The sequence below is a fragment of the Oenanthe melanoleuca genome, chromosome 19 (assembly GCF_029582105.1).
Source record: "Oenanthe melanoleuca isolate GR-GAL-2019-014 chromosome 19, OMel1.0, whole genome shotgun sequence".
Classification (NCBI taxonomy): domain Eukaryota; kingdom Metazoa; phylum Chordata; class Aves; order Passeriformes; family Muscicapidae; genus Oenanthe; species Oenanthe melanoleuca.
Window position 1 is genome coordinate 4,852,661 of NC_079352.1, and position 21,745 is coordinate 4,874,405.

The 21,745-nt window shown below is 44.0% G+C and overlaps 1 protein-coding gene across 1 annotated transcript; it reads right to left on the minus strand.

The window, feature by feature from the left end:
• Positions 1–268: 268 nt before the first annotated feature.
• YWHAE (tyrosine 3-monooxygenase/tryptophan 5-monooxygenase activation protein epsilon) lies at positions 269–20,887 on the minus strand. The gene is made up of 6 exons (XM_056506759.1): positions 20,640–20,887; positions 10,384–10,583; positions 5,699–5,805; positions 5,136–5,342; positions 4,447–4,583; positions 269–1,188 (listed from the first exon to the last, which is right to left on the minus strand). The coding sequence occupies exons 1-6, from the start codon at positions 20,701–20,703 to the stop codon at positions 1,136–1,138; spliced, it is 768 nt and encodes a 255-aa protein (XP_056362734.1). The 5' UTR covers positions 20,704–20,887; the 3' UTR covers positions 269–1,135.
• Between the last annotated feature and the right edge of the window lie 858 nt (positions 20,888–21,745).

Below are 21,745 nucleotides of genomic sequence, written 5' to 3' on the forward strand. Positions count from 1 at the left end.
CCCTTCTCTCCATCTATGGACCTGCACTGGATGAGAAGTGCTGGAACAGCAGTGGAGAGGAATTCACCAGCCATTTCCCAGGGGTTTATACAGAAAAGACTACAGGATAAAAGGGCTGCTCCCAGCAGCACAACTCACGCTCAGACCACATCTTCCTTAGCTCCTGTCTGAAGAACAAGGCTGTTCCTGCTGCTCTCTCCCCCTCCAACTGTTCCTAGTACAAGCAACAAAGCAAAGTTATTCTTCTAAAAGAAACTCATAGTGATGGTTGGCATTTTTAATTTAGGTTTGTTTTATTTAAGTTTAATGTTAATTCCATGCTGTGTTTCAGTAAGAACAATACAGATTCTGTATCTGTGGCTCCAGTCAGATATCCAGTAGTACAAATTAGCTTCAAGTTACACATACTGAACAAAAGAGGTTGAGCGAGCGAAGGGAGATGGGGAGAGGGGAGGGAGAAAAGAAAAAATATTGAACACGCATGCAGGCTTATCAATGCCACCTTCAATGCTAACCTGCTTGGAGGGAAAGTAAAGAACAGGCAAGAATGAGCAGCCACGGATTGTTGAACTGTTACCAGCACCATGATTTTCAGCAACATTTCAGCAGTTTGGAAACTTTTTTTTGTTTTTATACAGTAAAACCACTACAATAAATGTCCCAAATGCAACCTCACAACTCCGAGCTAAACACCCAATTAAGTTGAAACATTGGTATAAAATTCAGTTTAAACAGTTATAAAAAAAAGAAAGATGCCACCACATGAGCACTACCTGGCCAGGACCAATCTCTCCCTACACGGCCTTCAGGTGTCACATCCAGGTCTGATGGCAATGTCACCACAGCTGGCAGAGACAATACAGTAATGCTGAAAGAGCCTTTATGCAGTCCTGTTAGTGTCTTAAAGAACCTAAAAGCTGGCACCAGTAAAATCCACAGAAATTCACTCTTGCCTTTAAGAACTTTTAAACTGTGTAAAAAAAAAATAAAAATAAAGAAACCCAACAGGGCAGGAACCTAAATTCTGAGACCCAATGTAAAAGTCAGATTTGGTGGTTCTCAGAGTGACACTGAGGGTTTTTGTGGGGAAGGGGGAGGGTGGTCAGAGATGGGTTCTCTTGTTGGCCTTTGTGTCTCACTGGTTTTCATCTTCCACATCCTGCAACGCTTCTTTATTCTGTTCTTCACCTGTGCAAGTGGGAAGAAGGAAGGAAAATGTTACCATTTAAAGCTGAGAGCTGCAGAATGGCTTTACAAGCACCTAGAGATTAATATTTTCATGCAATACAGGCTCACTCTCCCACTCCACACTGCAGCTCGCAGTGAAGCGTTCCCATGGAGATTAAGCCTTGGAACCACCTGCACCCTCACACACAACTGCAGCCAGGCCATTAGAACAGTGAGGACAAACAACCCCAGCCCTGAAAACTGACACCACACAGGTGAGCAGTCCTGCTGAGCCAGGCCTGGACAGCCCAGGCAGAAACCATGGGAACAGCTGTGGATAAACCTCCCTGGATCAGAAATCCTGATCCTTCCCCAAACACTCATCTCTATCTTTTTCTGCCCAAGCCCACTCAAGCTTCAACTGCAAAGTACTTCAGGCAATTTTATCCAGTTACACTTATGGCAGAATTACCAAAGGTATGAAAAACTCCCTACTGCAAGTCCAACCTGACACAAAACCATGGGCTTGAGGTTATTAAAGAAAAACATCTTGTGGAAATTAGTGTCTCTGTTCAACCAGGCTGTGCCATCCAGTGGAACAGGGTCTGTCCATGGGACTCCTGCAGTTTGGTTCCATTCCAGCTGCCCCATGGAGCCCCTGCAATACCTTCTGCAGGGCTTTGCCAAAATTCTGCTGCAACTGGCCAAGTTCAGGTACCTCAGCTGGTGCCATCACACATGCACAAGTCACTTAACTGATAAGGGAGGCTAAAAAATGCTTATAAGTATCTGTAACTACATAGATGGGACTCTCTTCAGGGTAATAAATAGAAACCAGTAATTAAAAACAGAATTTGCAATAAAACCCAATCAAATGAGACTGGTAACTTCCAGCAGATAACCAAAATGTTTGCTCAGAGCATGTCCAGATTCAGGATGACCACCAGGTTCAAGAGGAAGTAGATTTTGGAAGAGGGGGGCTTAGGAACACAGGACATTCAACAACAATGAAGTTTATAGACAGAATTCCATATCAGATCATTTAAGAGAGGAAAGCAAGGACCCTATCCCAGATTAGGAGATCTGAGCATGCTCTAACCAACACACTTCAGCAAATACTCATCTACCAGACCACTGTGAAGTATTTCCCATGCCCAAATACTCTTCTATCCATCCAGGTTTGCAGCTCAATACCCAAACATGTGAGTTGCTCTGGATCTTAGTCAAGCACATCATCCCTGGGCAGGGCCAGGTGCCACAGGAGTGGCAGCAGGGACACAAGCATTTGTCAGCAGCAGGTGACAGAGGCAGGCACTGTTAGTGACAGGAAAACTGACACTGAAAACTCCAGTGAGCCACAAGAGACTTACAAAGTAGAGTTTTTAGGAAATGAACAGTTGGATTTCCTTTAGGAATCTATACAGCAGGAAAGAAGGGGAGAACAGGAATCATATGGAGATGACATTACAAGCGTGGAAATAAACTCAACACTTGTCTGGGCCATGGCAGAGCTACAGGGATTGGGATGGGAGCAGCAGCTGGGTCATGCCTGGCTTTACATCCCTACGGGGCTGAAATGGAAACAGGGAAAAGCTGAATGCCAAGGCCCTGTCCAAGCCTCTCCCACCCCTTGGAAACGCTGACTGTGTCACTACTGACTTTTTGTTCAAAGGCTCTGCTCCTCTGGGAATATGGAGCTCTGGAAGCATCAGTTGGAAATGCACTCAGAGTGTTGGCAAAGTATGAGGAAACTTAACCTGTGACTAAGCATTCTACATAAACACTTTTTTTCTTCCTAGATCTGAAGAATTCCACCGTGATTTTAAGCAGTCCTACAGGATTTTCAATTCTGGAATCATTATCTTTCTGGCACCAGTAACCAGGATAATCTCAATTACTTTAGGAATCAAAATGTCTATTTTCCATGCTGTGGAGCAAGACATTTAGATCTCTACTTCTTTTTCCAAAATCTAAAGACTCAGTAAATAATCCTGTGGAACTCCTACAATAGCCAAGATCCATGAGAGACATCAGCTATGGGCAAATCAGGAGCTTTTGGAAGACACTGTTTGGAAGATATTGCTACTACCCCACAGTGACCCCACCTTGTCACTCCACTAAAATGGCTTCCACAGAGCACCAGGGTATTAGGCTCCAGTATAAAAAAGTAAAGGTTGTATATAAACTGTGGGAATTTGAAACATTTCTCTTCTCCAATCCCTACCCATGGCAAGGAAGGCATTCAACACCTGCAGTGTTTACAGATCCATCCAGGGTCCTTGAAAAGGAAACTGCAAGAGCCTTAAGCACTGGGATGTGGAATAAACCAAGAGCCAAGACCCCAGAGATTTACAGCATTGCCAGTCTCAGCAGCCCAAAGAGCAGAGTGAGAAGTTATGGAGTAACAACACTTCAAAACAAAACCATGATCCTACATAAAAACAGGGAATTGGGAAAAAGTTAAAAGATTCTGCATTTGCTTTCAAATGGACACACCACCAATGAAGTACCCCCAGGAATGCTGTGTGCCTACAAGGAACAGCTTACCAAAAATTTAAGACACTCATACACTTATGTGAAGTTCAGCAGTGTTGTTTCTAAGATGTGGGCATTTGTAAGTACCCAAAATAATCTTAACAGGATTTATTTCTTCCCCTCCAACTTAGAAGTAAAGAAAGTCAGCTCTTTTCACTTATCTCTCCAAGAGAGAAACCCTAAAATGAGTAGATTTATACTAAGCATTGTATGGGAAAGTTTAAATGTTGGCAAAGTCCATTCAGTGTACCAAAACCACTTCAGAAATCTGTACTATCCTTTGCTAGGGAACAGAAGCAATCCATGCCCCACCCTCTGGTACTGCCAGGGGACACATGTGGCACTTGCTCTGGCAGTGAGAACATGGAGTGACCTGGAATGAAGGGGAATAAAGCATGTGCAGTGCTTCCTCCTGCACTGGGGGGTTCACATCTGGTTGCAATGACAGCCAGAGAAGAGCATGACAAGCAGCAAGAAAGAAAAGATGAAATAAATTATGTCACTGCTTTTACAATAATCACAGCTGCCACGTGGGGAGGGAAAAACAATCAAGTATTGCTGATTCCTTCCTCCAAGTGAGAGCTGAGAGGCTGCTCAAAAATCCCAGTGCCACCCCCATCACCTGACCCAGTGTTAAGGTAGCACAGGAGGGTCATTATCAGGAGAGACAGAAGTAAACCATCAAAGCCTCTCCATTTCCCTGCTCCCTGGGTCAGGATGAGCTTTGCAGCAGGACTCACTCACCATCACCCTGCATGTCTGAAGTCCATAGTGTCAGGTTATCACGTAACAACTGCATGATAAGTGTAGAGTCCTTATAGCTTTCTTCACTCAGTGTATCCAGTTCTGCAATAGCATCATCAAAAGCTGCTTTTGCCAACCTGCAACGACACAACAGAGATTTAACAAATATTGCTGACACAATCCCAGAAGAACAACTTAACACCAATCATTTTGTGTGCTTTAAGAAGCTTTTAACTCAAGAATACTGGTTTCATTAAACGTTTCTACATCTTGATTAAAGGCTGCTAAAAACTTGGTGTAAGCTGCAGTGACAGAAGATAAATGGTATTTGCTTCAATCACTGCCACTCTGAACATGCTCACAGAAATCAGTGCCACCATTCCTTCCAGCTTGTGCAAGAGATGTGAAATCACCTCACACCTTGGGCAGTTTACAAAGTTCATCTGGCAAGCTGCTGAGCTGCCATTAGCTAATCAATTCAGGTTATCACTTGTCCTGCTTCTCACACACATGGCTCTGGACTCCAAAGAAAATGGTGATGCTGAAAATGTTCCCAGTGAATTGACATCAACCAGAGCAAACATCAGCAGGAAGAAAGCAAGAAAAGTAGTTACCAAGGAGCAACACTTCTGGCTTGTCTGGGATTCCCACCACATTCCCATACTCCCACCCTGTCAGCCAGCACCTACCTGCAGGCACGATCAGGAGAATTAAGAATTTCATAGTAGAATACAGAGAAGTTGAGCGCAAGTCCTAAGCGGATGGGATGTGTTGGTGGGAGTTCTGTCATTGCAATATCACTAGCAGCTTTGTAAGCCACCAAGCTGTTCTCTGCAGCCTCCTTCCTGTCATTTCCTGTGGCAAACTCAGCCAGATACCTATGGTAGTCCCCCTTCCTGAGAACAGAAACAGTACAAGTCAGTAATCTTTGCCCACCAGCCATTAAATTAGAGTGTGTTTAGATACTCACACACCAAGCACTCTGCTGCTCAGGTACTGTCTGCACAACACTGCACCAGGAGCTGAAGGAATTTTATACCAGCACTACAGGACACACCTTATTTTCTCTCTTTACTCAGCTCATGCAAAATAAAAAAATCCCAAGCAGGGATTATGATTTCTACATCAGCAACTCAACTTAAATTGCTGTTTCTTATATCTAAGAGCTGCACAACAGTGTATATTAAGTTCTCATTACAGCTATTTAACTTCTGTCTCTATTTCAGGCCTTTCCTCTCAAGAAGGCACTTACATTTTGTAATAGAAAACCTTGGACTCGCCAGTGTTAGCTGCTGGAATGAGGTGTTTGTCCAGTACATCCAGAATGTCACAACAGATTAACTTCAGTTCAGTCTCAACCTAGAAAAAAAAAATAAAAATACAACAAAAAATTAGAAGAGGGAGCGAGGTGAGCACTTAAGACTAACAGCTGTTTCAAAAGTACCCAAATATCAAACAGGTAACATCATGAAATTCCAAAGAAGGGTAGGATAGAAGAAAAATAAATAAAATTCAGCTGCTGCAGAGGTGCATTAAGCAAAAAAGTTCTGCACATTTAGCTGGCACACACAAGAGGCAGGGACTGATGGATGATGAAATGTGGAACTGAACAGTGGAACTGAAAATTCCTTGGAAGACAACTTGTAGGTCACTGCATTAAGTTTGTCTCAGGATGCAATTCCTTACTGCAAGGCTTGCACAACTCAATTCCTTCCATTTTTGATCCTGGAAGGCTGCCCTAAAAGTGGCAACAGCAAAGGGGACAATTTGAAGGTAATTAACACAAATCAGCTCAACTCCTTCATACCCCAGAGTTAAATGGCACCTTCATAACAGTTTCTAGTGAGTCCTTGGAGGCAAAGTTCTAAAAATAGAGCCCTTTAAGACAAAAATCATGGAGTATCAGAACAGACTCAAAATGTGTCACACAAAGGTCAGATACAAGATGAAAACAAGCTCCAGAAGCAGGTGAAAAAGACAAAGCACATCAACTCAGCAAAAAAGCAGAAACCATTAACACTGACAGTAAAATCTGTGGCAAAAAATAATAAAGCCTAATTTAAAAACAAATACTGGATTTGAATAGTCTGAACTGAAAACAGTCACATGAACCTTCATTTTTAACAGCTCCAAACATAAAGCAAGGTCAGGGTTTACCACACAGAGTTTCACACCTGCAAGCAGAGAAACTGAGCACACCCAGAAAGGCTGAACCCCCTCCTCTGCCATCAGCACTGCCCACAGCAGACTGGCTCTGAGCCTCCTAGCTCACTGCAGGAGTGCTTGGTTTAATGCACAGTCACTCATCCACAGCTGCTTTTCCATGATTTCACAGCAACTCACACAGCTACAGCTGAAGAGAACTCTGGCTTAAGCTAATTTTATATAAAGGAGAGATTTCAAGCAAAGGCATTAAAGAAAGTACCAGGAACTGCAGGTCTTGGATCACAGGAGCAGCCCCACTCAGTCCATCACCCCTTCCTATCCTCCCACCCAAGCATCTGCTTTACTTCTTTCTTTAAGCATTTTCTTTGCCATGTAACCCTTTTATCACCACACAGCTCCCAAACATGATTTGTAACCCTAAAGATGTTAAAATTACAGATCCAAAATAAATTATAAACTGGCACATACACACACATACTGACTTGCACAAACTAAGAGACCTGCAAAAGTTCCTTTAGAGAAATTAAGTGACAGCAAATTTCATGTACAAATGTCAGAATGCCCTGACATTCACAGGAAGAATAAGATGCTTTACTTAATTATGTGACAAATGCTTAAGAAAGGTGCTGAAATATGGTCATTTGAGAAGAATCTACTTGATATATTCTTGGGCTACAAGAGCTATAAAACCTTTGGCCAGCAGTCAGTTCCTGCAAACTTCTTTCCTCTTGATCCTCTTTTTCAATGACTTCTTTTGCAGAGAGATCTTCAGCAAAACTGCAAAGAATTAAATCAGTTTCTAATCCTCTTTAGTTAAATAACCACACATGTACAAACTTCTATTTCATCTCAGACAGACCTTTTCCAGCTTTGCTTAAAGGATCAGCCACAGTTATCAGAGATCAGCTCTGTCCAGGGCAATGGAAATGTCCTGAGCAAGCTTAGTTTAAAAAGATTTAATATAAATCAAGGTGATTAAAAAAAATTAAAAAAAAAAAAAATAGAAAGAAAAAAAGAACCACAACAAAACTAAATGTTCTTGTACAAAAAGGATCTGTTCCAGACAGAGTGGCTCAGTGAGCACTTTCTAAGAAGGGAGAATGTAGGAGAGCCTGGCAGCTGTCCCAAAATACAGCCCAGGTTGGAAGTCAGAGCACTGAAAACAAATTCCAGGTGCCACATCTCAGAGCAGAAGGGAAGGTCAGTACTTGTGCTTTGGTTTGGGAATGGATTTGGTTTGACTGCAAGGGGGGAAACTGCACTGTGTGCAGCCACTTCAGCCTCTCAAGGATGCAGAGCACAAGGCTCAGTGTGCTCTCATCAGGGATGCAGCCAGATGAGAAATTCAGGGGCTTTTGTGTATCCAAATGGCCACAGGAGCCAGGAGAGCAGGCTATCCACAAAGGAAACATGTAAGTGGCATTTTCCCTTTTGGCTATGGATGTGCTTGGCTCCATTCAGCTGAAGTGGTTTGGGAAGAGGCACAGCCTGATTTCTTTCACCTCTCACTCCTGCCCAGTGCTCACTTCAGACACAGCCAGCCTTGCCCTGCCCTCCCAACACCTCCATCCCTCAAGCTCTGCCCAAAGTCATGTTGGCCACTAACTCAAAAAACTCCCAACATGAGCATTGAGCTGAATTACAGTAAATACTGACATACACCAAACCCAAAGAATTACTTTCACAGAAACTACTACAGAAAATTTCCATTTCTACTGGAGCAGCACTCTACACAAGGTCACAGCAGCTCCTGGTGGTAGGTGAGAGGTGTCTTTAGAGATGCTGGCTGTCTCCAACCCCCCAGTGCTACAAACTTGGCCTTGCTGGCCTCCAGACATGGTTTGGGGGAAAAGGTTTGGTTGGCTGGGTTTATTTTTTCCTTCTTCAAAGCCTTTCAAGTCTGAGAAAGGTTTTCCCAACACTGAACTAACTCTGGAAAATGCCACAATAGGCAGAATTTGTTGACAAGGGAATCATAATGACCAAAATTCTGCTGGAAGCTGTTTCTTCAGGGAAATATTGAGCACAATAGGGCAGGAGTGCTCCTGTTCAGCAGTGACAGTAAGCAGCAGCATCCAAACCTTTGCCATGCTCCTCAGGCCCTTCCTGCTCCCAGGCCATCCTGCCAAAGCCATTCACACACTCAGAGCAGATCCAAACCCATATTAAGTCTCCCAACAGCTACAAACAGGATCTGGATTCAGCTGCAGATGATGCTCAGGAACCTCTGGTACAACTCCCTGTGGAGCTGGGCAGACACAGGCACCTTCCTCCAGTATGGAACAGTGACAGTGCTCAGTGCTGCTCCCTCTCAGGATTTAACAGCTGAACACCCTGTTGGCATGACACTGACTTCTTGTGGCCTCTCCATCTCTTCAGACACCTCAAGCACTACAAACTTGTACTTCTTGTACCTCAGTCCATCTGGAATGGCACATGTCCTTTATAAAGAGAAATGCAGAATAAAGGCTATTTCTAGAGTCCTTTGAAAATCAGGAAAAAGTCGTTTCATCATTAAAGATCTTTGGCAGAAGATGATAACCACCCACAAGACCCTGGGCAAAAGAACCTGGAATAACACAATGTAAAACAAATTTAATCACTGGATAGCTGTTGTCTTGTTTTCTATGTTCTGTTAAGAGATTTTAGACACCCATCAAGAATAGGTTATTTGGGACTGTATGTAACTGGCAGAGTCTCATCCCATCAGCATGCCAGCATAAAATTAGAAACTCACAACTTTAACAATTCCATGGAGCAACAGAAACCCTGTGAGTCAACAGAAAGTAGTCCAGAGCCATTCCTGGGAGAAGATTTCCAAGCCAACATCATTTCCATTGCTGGTATATGAATCAATGCCAGGTGATATAACAGACTCCACTGTTTCTCTGGAAGTGAAGATGTGAGCCATGTGGAGCCACTTGTCCTCAAATAATGGAGATGAAGTGTCTGCAGAAATGTGTGGGATTTAAATAGTATGGGAGCATGCCTGCTCTGTGCTAAACCATCATTTAGGGCAAGGGGAACATCAACTCACTAAGAGCTGGAGGTTTCATTAGCCCTTACCAATGGAAGTCAGAGCCTGCTGCAAGTTCTCCATTTTAGGTAAAGCTGCACGCACTAAGTCAGCATGAAGTTATGTGGATCAATTTTTCCCTCTCTCTTCAGAGAGAAAACAGTAAGGCCCTGGAGGTTGCTGCACACTCAGCTGGGATGACCATGACATCCCCAGGAACAGAGTGACAAAAGCCAAAGGAGCCAAGAAGAGCACTGAAGAGCCTACCCCAGGGACATTTCAAGTGTTAATGTTGTGAACTCTCCAGGACAGAGAACTGGAATCATAGAAAGTGTCACTGCATGACACAAAGCAACTTCTTTGGGAAGTGGAAGCTTAACTGCCAAACACCTCCTCTGAAAGGGTTAATTAAAAAAGAGAAGTTGCTTGGGGTCAGTCAGGTAGGAGAGGAAGGAATGAGACCTCCTGAGCAGGTGCAGTGCCAGCAGAGAAGTGCCAGTGCAGCTGAAATGCTGGGCAGAGCTGTTGGTGCACAGAGGGAAAAGCCCTCCCCCTGCTGAGTGTTTACACAGAAACACCACAGCTCTCCCCTTCACCCAGAGATTGACTCTCCAGATAAGGAACAAGCTCCAGCCTTCCAAGGCTGTCACCCTATTGCAGGTCAGCACAGACAGCCAACCTGGAACAGCAGGGCAGTTTATGGCAAGGAGATCAGAGCTAAATGACACTTTGCTGTAACACCAACTCCATCTTACCATTTGCCGATATTCCCGAATCATTTTTAATTTGTCTTCTCCACCTTTGTTTTCTTCTTTCTGTTCAATGCTGCTGATTATTCTCCAGGAAGCTCTCCTGGCTCCAATCACGTTTTTATATGCAACAGAAAGCAGGTTTCTTTCTTCCACTGTCAACTCCACATCCATTCCAGCCACTTTCTTCATTGATTCAACCATTTCTAGGAGGAAAAGGTCAGGCAATTATTCTCACACCTGAAGCATCTTTTAAATCATTCAGTACAGGCTGTACATTAATAAGACATTTGGAAATTAGGCTCCCTCCTCCTTTAATCCAGCCACTCCTCACTTTCACCCTGGAGTGCTCCAAACAAATCAATTAGCACACACACAAAGGAAGTATCTGATGTTCACCTGATATTTTACAAAGGCTCCAAAAATTCTTTAAAGGTACTTTAGCTTTTTGTTTGGGTTTCTGTTTGTTTGCTTTTTTTAACAGCCAGACAGAAAGGATGCAGCAGCAAGAACATTCTCCCACAGTGGGTAACAGTTATGAGCACAATCCTACAGGAGTGTGTGTTCTCCAGAGCACTTTGGAGAAGGCAGAGAACAGTGAGAAAACATGAGCAAATGTGATCTGCCTCTTGGCACAGTCAGGATGAAACTGAGGAATTACAGATGCTCCACTGATTTGTCAACTGGAACACAGTGTAATGCATAATTAACAAAAATATAAAATCCAGATTTGAATACATGTAGAGATGTATGAGTACTGTTACTAGGAAAGTGAGTCAAAGCTGCAAGATGAACCTCCAAAAGAAAAATTTGGTGCTTGGAGTGGTAACAAAAATGTCATCCCAGTGTACCCACAGCAACCATATACACCCATGCCAAGCAGCCATTTACACTGAAAAGTAACACACAAAATATGAATTAATGTATATTTTAAGCCTGTTGAAAAGTATTTCCAAGCCTGAGGTTAAAACAATCATTACCAAAAGCAGCTTTCCCACACTCCAGTGGAAGCAAAGACTGAACTGCTTAAGGAAGGTTATAACCCTTTCATTACCAAACCACACTGGGATTGCTCAGGACACATTAGAAGAACAGTGTAAATATACAAGTGAAGCTTACCTATCTTTTTTCCCCCTCAAGATGTCAAAATCACAACCCAAACAGCTACTGCAGCAGTGGAGATTGTAGGCTCCCTGGCAGGAACAGTGTTATCAGTCTCCAACAGGTCTCCACATGTGGAGGACAAAATTTTATAGTGGCTTTATTTTTATCAGCAGATTTTGCTTCTCCAAATCACAAAAAGTAAAAGAGAGTCACTAAAGATTTGATAAAACTTGCTGAAAACACTACCCTGCAATTGCATAATGGTAAGCTGCTTTTGCTGAGGAATCTAGGAGCCACCCCAGAGCACTCCATGTTCACACAATTCATATTAACATAAACAAAATTAAGTAATTTAAACCAGCTAAGTTACAGGCAATATAATATAGCTACTATTTGCTACTTAAATAAAGCAAGTACTGTGATTTATTTCCTGAAGGATGACCCTTACCATCCCATTCATACAAAGAATCTACTTAAAATCTGTGAATTTTTAAAATTATGTAAATTAAGCCATCTTATATTTTTAAGTGTATTAAAACAACAGAGCTCACTCAAGACAAGATGCTTGACAGTTCTTGTGGACAAAAAAAGACAATGAGGAATTGAGACTTGCAGTCTCCATGACCTGGGTATCTTTGTCAAGCTCCAGCAAAAAATGCAGGTCTTGTTTTCAAGCCTAATATTTGATTGCCTTCAGAGAAGCAACTCACAGGTTACAAAAGATTCTTTTTTTTTTTTAAATCAGTTTCTATTATTGTGCTTTATCCACTGGGATTAAATACACAGCACTTCAGTCACACTCCTGGATATACACAATGCTTTTATAGAAAACCTGCCTCTTAATGAAGACAACAGAAATCTGTTCACACTTATTTCATAGAACAATGGTATACATGGAATAATTAGTCCAGGAGTGTGGAGGTTGAGGAACATGAACAGCAACAGCTTCCAAGATCTTCTGCCCTGTACTGGGAAATTGCAACAACTGGGGCAAAAAGGGCATTTTTATCAACTGTTCTACAGGCTTCCTTCACTATCTCTTCCCTAGAAGCACATCTGTCTAGTGTGAAAATTTAAAATAAAAAACTATACACAAGGCTTGCTATTCCCTGTAAGTGAGTACCTGTTTTCAGTGTACATTCAAATACATCATTACCAATTTATTTAATCAACTGCTTGGCTTTTCCAGGATTTGATCTATTACCAGTGCAAAGATCTACAAGCTCTGTGCACTAGGGGATAAACCCAATTTAGGTGAGCAATAGCTGGTTCCAAGCCAAACCCAAACCCCTGCCCTACACGGATCTCCTGTCAGTGTCTGAGCCCTGTTGCATCTCTGCTGGCAAAGGAGCTCATTGACCACCCTCCTGCAGGGCCACAAGCTCAGAAACCACAGAGCCAAGGGAGAACAGGCACCTGCTCACAACTACTGCTATCAGCAAACAGCCCTTATCACCCAACATTTTTATGAATTGTTAGTTAAATAGAGTCCCTGACAAGTGCCAGCCCCTGGGAACAGGATGCTGGGGGATGGGGGAGCACCTCAGGTTCCTCCATTTGTTCTGAACACAAAACCCTCAGAATCCCTCACACTGGGTACACAACCTCCAAACAGCAACTGAAAAGTCTCCTCTACAAAATCTTAATCCTGTCACTAGGTAACCACACAACCACAGATTAGAATCTCACCCATACACAACTGTTTTACCCAAAGAGAAAACATTTATCAGTCTTTATCGATCTATCCACAAAGTTGTTGGAGAAAATGGTTTCTAATTTAAGAGCCCAATTTTACTTACAAATACAAAAACCTGGGCTGGTATTTCAACAAGACAAAATACTACGCACACACCTTGGTCTTTCATGGTAAAGCCATCATCCAGCCCTGAAAACTGAAGCCTGATAAAAAAATCTTAAGAACACAGGCAGCACAAAAGCAAGGGGACAACACATCTGTATCTCCTCCAACAGAAAACAAAAATAAAGCCATCTATACCTGCCAACAGAACAAATATTTTTTATTCTAACTGCAGTTTTACCTATCTGGAACTTTCCACAAGGAGGTGGAAAGCTCAGCCAGAGACCATTCAAGACAAAACACAAGTCTGAGATTACACTTTATTAAGAAGGATTATTGCAGTAATGACAACTCATTGCATACAAAATCCAGAGATGCTGGATTATAGAAAAATCTGTTATGCAGATTCAGAGAAACAGAGGCTGTATTTAAGTGGTTAAGTTCCAGCCTCTCAGCTGATTGTTGCTGTCACCTTATTATGCTACTGTCAGATCATGCCACTATTAGAGCAGGAAATCCCAAAAATCTAAACTGTGGAAGGAGAGGGGAATATTCTGGAGAATGACATACTTGCCCTAGATTTAGATCCTTCCCCAAGCACCTGCTGTTGGTTAAGAAATACCACAACATATAAACACTGTCTGATCAGGTTTGTATATTAAGGAAAAGCTGAGACCCCAAACAACTCCTAAGATACTACAAATCTGCAATGATGGTCAGGCCATTTTCTAGGTTCCTATATTCTACTACTACTATTAAAATGCTGGCTCCCCATTGCACACCCTGCTGAGTCACCTCCAGCCACCAGGAAGGACACACAGGCACAGCCTGGAAAGCACAAAGGGCTGGGACAGAGGTGGGCACCTACAAAAGGTTTGTGGAACAGCAAGGTGCATGGTGTGGGATTGGGGTTTAAAGTCAAAGACAAAGAATAAGCCTTACTCTAAGCTAAGAAGTCATGGGGAAGTGTTGAGAATGATAAGCATCCTTAGAGGCCAAGCCACAGAACAAAGGGCACAGCTGATAAGGCCACAAAATGACTGCCTCTTGACCAGAGACTAATGAGAAGCTAGATATTTGGTGCTTCTTAAACTCTACAAATCCAGAAAATCCAGGGGAACTGCAGTATCTCTAGGTAAGGAAATAAGGAATGGGTGATGTACAGCAAATTTAGTGGCAAGACTAAAAACCTTCCCAATATAGGTTACAAAACAAGAAACAGCAGACCCTACCAGAAGAATAGCTAGTATCTGGCAGTTCTGTCCAAATCTGTGCTTGCAACACAAACCACTTGGCCTAAACAAAGGTTGGTGCACTAACGAAAACTTGTTAGGGAAAATCTACAGTGTTTGTAACTTCCAGTCCATTGCCTGAGTCTCGCTGACCAGGATGCTACAGGGTCAGATTTTTTTGTGACTTTAAACAATACACAGGATCTACTTCAACTTTAATGCTGCAGTAAATCCCCCTTGCCTCCACACACATGCATGAACTATAAGAAATTCAATGTTACCACAGGAAAAGCTAGAAAATCTCATAGTGGTCTGCCTTCCTTGCAAAAGAGGAACTACTTAAGAGAGAAAGCTTATTAAAATAAGAACAGAAAAAGAACTTGTTGAGTAAAGATGGGATGAAGATGATGCAATGGCCATCATACTCAAATCAAAGTTAACCTTAAGAGAACCCAGACAGCTGAATTCTTATACATTATGTAATGAAGAGTAGAAGCACTGTCTTAACTCTCAGTTTAGTAGCAGCAGAACATCAGCAAAAGGAAGTAAGTTTAATCTTCTCTATTGCCCTTATTTAAGGGCAATAAAGCAAACCAAAATCTTCAAGCTTCTAAGGTGCTACCCAGTACCTACTTTAATGTCCCAGGAGCTAAAAGCTGCAAATGAGCATCCTGTGAGCTGTGAGGAGATGGAGGACACAGCAGAAAAACCAAATCTTTCCTTGTGTCCATCACAGATGATCACACACCAATAACAGTATTCAAAGACTCGGTACAAATGTTAGTCTTGTACTCGCTCATCCTTGCAATGAACAAAAGATGATCAGGAACAAGTCACAGCAATTTGAAGTATCTGACCCTAAACTGTTGTGTGTAACCTCCCAGTGAGGACTTTAATAGCAGCAGCAGCAAAAACAAACTGGTTTACTGTTCCAGGAGGGTTCCAGCAGACACTCAAGGGGACCTACAAAACCACGAACCTAATACTCACTAGGGGTCAAGTTAATGGGAATTACATTTAAAAATCCCTGGAATGAGTGGGTATATGCATAAACATTATATTGTAGAGCATGGCCTTCCATTATGCCTCACAAATCTACTGGAATGCTTTGAACAAGTGAAGCACGTGGACAAGGAAGACATAATTGGAATAGTCTACCTGGATTTCCCAAAGGCATTTGACAAGGTCCCTCACCCAAGGCTCTTTAAGGAACTCAACTGCCATGGGATAGGAAGGGAAGTCCTCACATGGATAAACACTTGGCTGAAAGACAGGAAACAGGGTATGAATATGAGACTCAAACAGAGAAAGCCCACCAGTGGAACCACAAGGGATCTGGGCTGGGAAGCAGGCTAACATTTCTGAGAGCCACAGAAACAGAAGCAATTAAGAAGCACTAACTTAGTAGCAGCAAACTCTTAGGAACAAACATGGCAAGAACTGAAGAAATAGGGGCCAGTGTATTTTCCTCAGTAAGAGATGAATGGAAGTGTGCAGATTAATGCCCACAGACTGCATTTCCCACACTACAGACATCCACCCAGAATCAGTGGGCACCACCCTACTCACCACACTGATGGGCTACAAATTCAACCAAGTGGAAGTTGAGCTCCTCTTTCCATCCATCCATCAGGAATTCCTCTAAACACTATGACAGTGCCTGCATACGGTTTTTCTGCTCTCTTAGGGAATGAGATGGCTGAACCCATCCATCCCCATTGACTCCCTCCTGCCAGCTCAACACCCCTCTGACCTCTCAACTGGCTCATTCTGGTCACCAGCTCAGACAACTACTCACAGAGAAAAAAATTAATCTTGCTTCTAATTTAGAGAACTGAATTGGTTCTAAGGTCAGACCAAAGCACAAATGAGAAGCATTCCACACTCATCACATTGTACACATTTTACACAAATGAACATAAAAGAACCTAACAGGTGGATTCCCTGTTAAGACAACCAACAGGCAGAGAAGGAAAAAAAATACCAATTAATATCCAACCTGCACAGTGGCTTGAAGATGATTTCATGGACAAAGCAGAGGATTATACTGCCATTCCTTGTGTAAGGTTTGTAACAGCTGGTGCAGCCAAAACCCTTCCAAACCTGACAGCATGACTCTGCAATAAACAGCCCTGTACCTTTACACACTTGGAGGAACACAGGTTAGGGCCAAGTTATCCAAGCAACATGGGGTTTTCTGCATGACCAATTGTATGGTCTACCCCAAGCCCTTCTTGCAACAAAAATAATTTTAATTGTTCCTGTAATTTCTTCAAGCTGTGGACATCTACTTTTCTACATCAAGAGGATTTATCTGCTATTTCTAACAAACATTTCAGTTTTAAAGAAAACATCTCAAGCCTGGTTCTCATAAAAAAAAATCTCTCCCTTTGACTGAGATCTGCTACTGAGCAATCCTCTAATACTGGACACCAGTTCAGATTCTGGGCTCCTTGCAGAGGACATCACCATCCAATTTGTAGAATTCTGCCTCCTTTGTCTGCTCCTGGTACCTCAGGAAATTCAAGAAGGCCATTACAGACAAAGGCCCCCAACTCCTCATAATCACAAGCCAATTTATGTCCCAGTATGTACAACTCCCACTTAAAAAATGTTCAGTCTTACTCTTTCAGCACTGTCTTGCCTGTATTTTAACTCTTGGATTTCTACAATTCTTAGGTATTTGCTGAGATTTTTCTGCCTTTTAGCTCAGAGACAGCAGCCACACCCCCACTACACCAGTAAGACCTTTAGCAGACACACTAAGTGGTAACCATTAATGGGGAGAGGAACCCAAAAAACTGAAGTGTGCTTGACATCTGCTTGAAAGAGACCAATCCTCTGCAAATCAAAATTAATATGCACCTTGAATTTTAATTTGTGACTTATTGATTCCTCATTAGGCTCTAAGCTGAAGACCTGTTACTAGGAGACAGTTCTTCCTAAAAAGGGTTCAAATCTTGAACTGAACCTACTGCTGCACACGTTCCTGCCTTGGTGATGAAGACACATTTCCCTGACAGATAATTTCTAGAGACAAAGGGAGCAGCTGTTAGCCTGCTGTGCTGGGAAGCACAGACCTGTCATGGGTGGGCTGGCTGTTCTTACCTGTACCTTGACCTATTCTCTGGTTTTGAGGGGGAAAACCCCAATTTCACCTCACCCAAGTAATGTATTTCAAGACTTGTACAAAGCAGCTGTTGGAAGCATCTGCTCATAGTCTGCCTTGAGCCATAGTGTTCCTCACATGAAACAAAGATGTTCCCAGCTTCCACAAAGAGGAATTGGTTTCAATATTCAGCAGCAGTCTACAGGAATTCTCTACATCCTCTTGATATAAAGAGCTCCACAATATCACTTACTCCAATTGTTTTCCAAAAAAGGAGTCCATTTAGTTATATATTACTCTACCAATAAGGAACAGCAGTGAGTGAGATTTCTCACCAAGCTTCCTGTACTGCCAGTAAGCTTCCTGGCATTTTGAGATTTGCCATAACATGCCTAAGCAGATCTGTGAAGATAGTCAGACACCCAAATCTCTTGGAGATCAGGGTTTAAGTGCTACTTACACTGCAAAAGTACCTAGAAAGTTGTCCTCTTAATCTGGGCCACCATCCTGAGGACAGTACAAACACAAGACTAGATTCCCAACCACTCACAAATGCAGCTCCCAAGACTTCAGGAATTCCCTAAGTGGGTCAGGTAAGTAACACCAAAGAAGCCACAGTTGGATGCCCACCATAAGTGCTGCTATAAATGCCATGAGCCCTACATAAATAGCAACCCACCACTCTTCCAGTCTCCAGGAGAAAGATGGGACACAAGTTTACAGTTATCCTAATGTTAAACACAAAAAAATTAACAAACTCATATTTGATTTACCCAAGGGTCTTGTATTCCAGTGTATCTGTAGCCAATACTTACCATCACCCCATTTTGTACGTGTTCATTAAGAACTGTGGCCTAATAATCGTGCACCTCAAAGATCAAACTGAGGAGCAAAATTGGAGTAGCTTACTCTCTCCTTATATTGCTTCTCAAATCACTTTGTTCACAGAATTATTCAGCAGTCTCAGCTATCATCTTGGCAGAACTGCATTATTTCACATAAACAAGAACAAATTATGCCAATCATTTTTAATTGTTTCAGCTAAACAAGAACACAGAATTAAATGATAAAACAATATCTACAGTACATTTTCTTCCAGGCCATGGACATGAGAGAAGTGAAGATGCATTTAGAGCAGCTGGCAGAATTAGAGGGTGCATCTTAAATTACGTTCACCCAACTTGATTCCTAAAAACTCTGGAAGCCCAAAACCCACAGCACTGATTTAAACAAGAGAACTTTAGGTTCATTGCTCCCTCCTAAACTGTAACAAGTCTCGTGCCCATTCAGAAGCAATGCAGCACAACAAGTCTTCTACATTTTCTCTGGGCTGCTCACAAACATTCATGGTACTGGGAGAACCAAAAGTCCACCCAGGGAAATGCTGCACCAAGGCAATAATCCTTCCCAATCAATTTTTATTAGTTGACAGGAAGTTTGCATTGCAGATCTGTGCCATGGGGTAGAGTCCTATTACCTTCTAACAAAGTGATTTACTGCTGACTTCAGAAAAACCCAGAAAGACAGTCATGCCTCAAGAGCTCCCAAGGATGATGATTCCTCCAGGATGTTGGGTTTCCACTCAAATCAAAGCCAACACTTTCAGTGGCACTGACTCCTCCATACCAGGTGGAGAACCCTTCCCTCCTCAGCAGAAGTTGCAACTTACTGTGGAATATGGATGTGCCCCTCTACTCAAGGTAATTGTTGTATCCAAATACCTGATTTCTGGGGGGCATTTTCTTTCTCAAAGTTTTTCAGTTATTGTGGAGACAGCCTGATTGCTTTCCTTTAGTGGTACTATTAATTCTAAATTATTTTCCCATCAGAACCCTAATTGAATGGAATCTTATTTAAGCCTTCTTTTTGTTTTAGTTTCTTTTCCTCCCCAAAACGTGCATTTTTCAGATGTTCTGCAATGGTGCCATCAGATGTTTTTTAAGCACAAGTCAGTAAAAATTTGTCATTTGGTGAGAACTTGGTCATGGTGTCTATAAAAATTTATGAACAGAAATTATGTGAAGTGTCTTCTTACCTCTCCAAAATGAAGTGTTACTGCATTCACACATTCTACATACATATATTTATTTCACTTCAAATGAGTAATCACAGCTCTCAGGGCAAAGTAACAGTCTCAGAAGAGTCGAGAAAATTAAAGGCCCTTTCTATTATATGCAGGGGAACCATGTTTAAAAGGAACAGTTGCAAGACAGACATTTTTGGGGCAAGAGACACCACCCAGGGTTGCCAGTTCCTCCCCTCTACCACTTTTCCCCCAGATATTAAATCATCATGGATATTAAACGATCAGGGATAGAGCACAAACTTAAAGGGGAGAAAGGATGAAAAGAAGACGCTGGGAAAGTAAAACTACCTGTAATAATTTCTACCACATAATGAAAGCGTATGCGTTTTCTTTGGGCAGTGAATCATGTACTCGCTCCCTGCAGGGTGAGAACTCGCTCTCTCTGGCTTTGCCAGGGGCAGCAGGATCTCCAGGTAGAAGGAGAGAAAGAAGCGCAGCCCGGTCCCCGGGGACCCCCCAGGAGCACGGCCGGCGAGGGGCCGAGGGCCGGGCCCCCCCTCCGGAGCGCTCGGATGGGCGTTGTCTGCGGCGAGCCGCCCTCGCCCCGCGCCGCCGGCCGGGGAGCGGAGCCGGGCCCGGCCGGACCTCGCGGCGCCGTGAGGGGCAGCGGGGTCTCTTTGTGGGGCTCCCCGAGGCGGGGGCGGCGCCCCTGCCCCCCCTCCAGGACTCGCCCTTCGCGGCCGCCATTTTATTCCCGGCTCCTGCCGCCACCGCCCCCCGCCCCGGGCCCCGCCCCGGCCCGAGACACCCCCTCGCCCGGGCCCCCCATCCCCGCTTCCAGCGGCCCCTCAGGGCGCTCCCCGTCGCCATTTTGTGTGCGCCCCCTCCTCCGCCCCTGCCCCCCTCCCCCGCCCAGCCGCCATTTTGTGGCCGCTCCCTCCCTCCCTCCCTCTCCCCTTGGCCGTGCACGGCCTCCCGAGCCCGCGCGCTCACCATCGTAGCGCTCAGCCTGCTCAGCCAACTTGGCCTGATAGACGAGGTCCTCCCGATCGTCCATGTCCTACGGGCGGGGCGGCGGCGGGGACTGCGCGGGGCGGATGGCAGCCGATGGGTCCGGGGGGCTCGGCAGCTACCAGCTCGCTGCTCTCCGGGCAAATATGGCGGCAGCGCCTCCTCCCGCTGCATCCGGGCACTCCCGCGGGCGGGCGCATGCGCGCCGCCGCCTCCCATGGCAACGGCGGCTCCCTGGCAACGGGCGGGGGGCGGGGTGAGGCGGCCTGAGGGGTGTGGGGAGGGTGAGGAGTAAAGAGGGACGGAGCGGGATGAGGGATGGAGCGGTGTGAGAGATAAAGCAGAATGAGACGGGATGAGGGATGGAGCAGTGTGAGGGGTGAGGAGGGATGGATGAAGCGGTGTGAGGGGGGATGGATGAAGCGGTGTAAGGGAGGAGGATGGATGAAGCGGTGTGAGGTGAGGGATGAAGCGGGATGAAGGATGAGGCGGTGTGAGAGATAAAGCGGAATAAGACGGGATGAGGGATGGAGCGGTGTGAGGGGTGAGGCGGGATGGATGAAGCGGTGTGAGGGATGAGGATGGATGAAGCAGTGTGAGGCAGGATGGATGAAACAGTGTGAGGGGTGGGATGGATGAAGCAGTGAGAGGCGAGATGGATGAAGCAGTGTGAGGCGAGATGGATGAAGCAGTGAGAGGTCAGATGGATGAAGCAGTGTGAGGTGAGATGGATGAAGCAGTGAGAGGCGAGATGGATGAAGCAGTGAGAGGTGAGATGGATGAAGCAGTGAGAGGTGAGATGGATGAAGCAGTGAGAGGGGTGAGGCGGGATCAGGAATAACGTGAGGTGAGGGATGAGGCAGTCCGGCAATGGTGGGGATGGATCCACCATCCCCCGTTTCCCTCAATGTGGCTCATTCTCTCCTGCAGCCTCTCCAGGGTGTTTGCTCAAAGTATCACCTCCACTATAGCACATGGTAATTTCACAGTTTCAAGAGGCTAGAAAATCTAGAAAGTAAAATTAAATGTTTCATAAGTTCCTGACATGGTACTTCTGAAAAACAAAAGGCGCATTCACTTAAGTAACT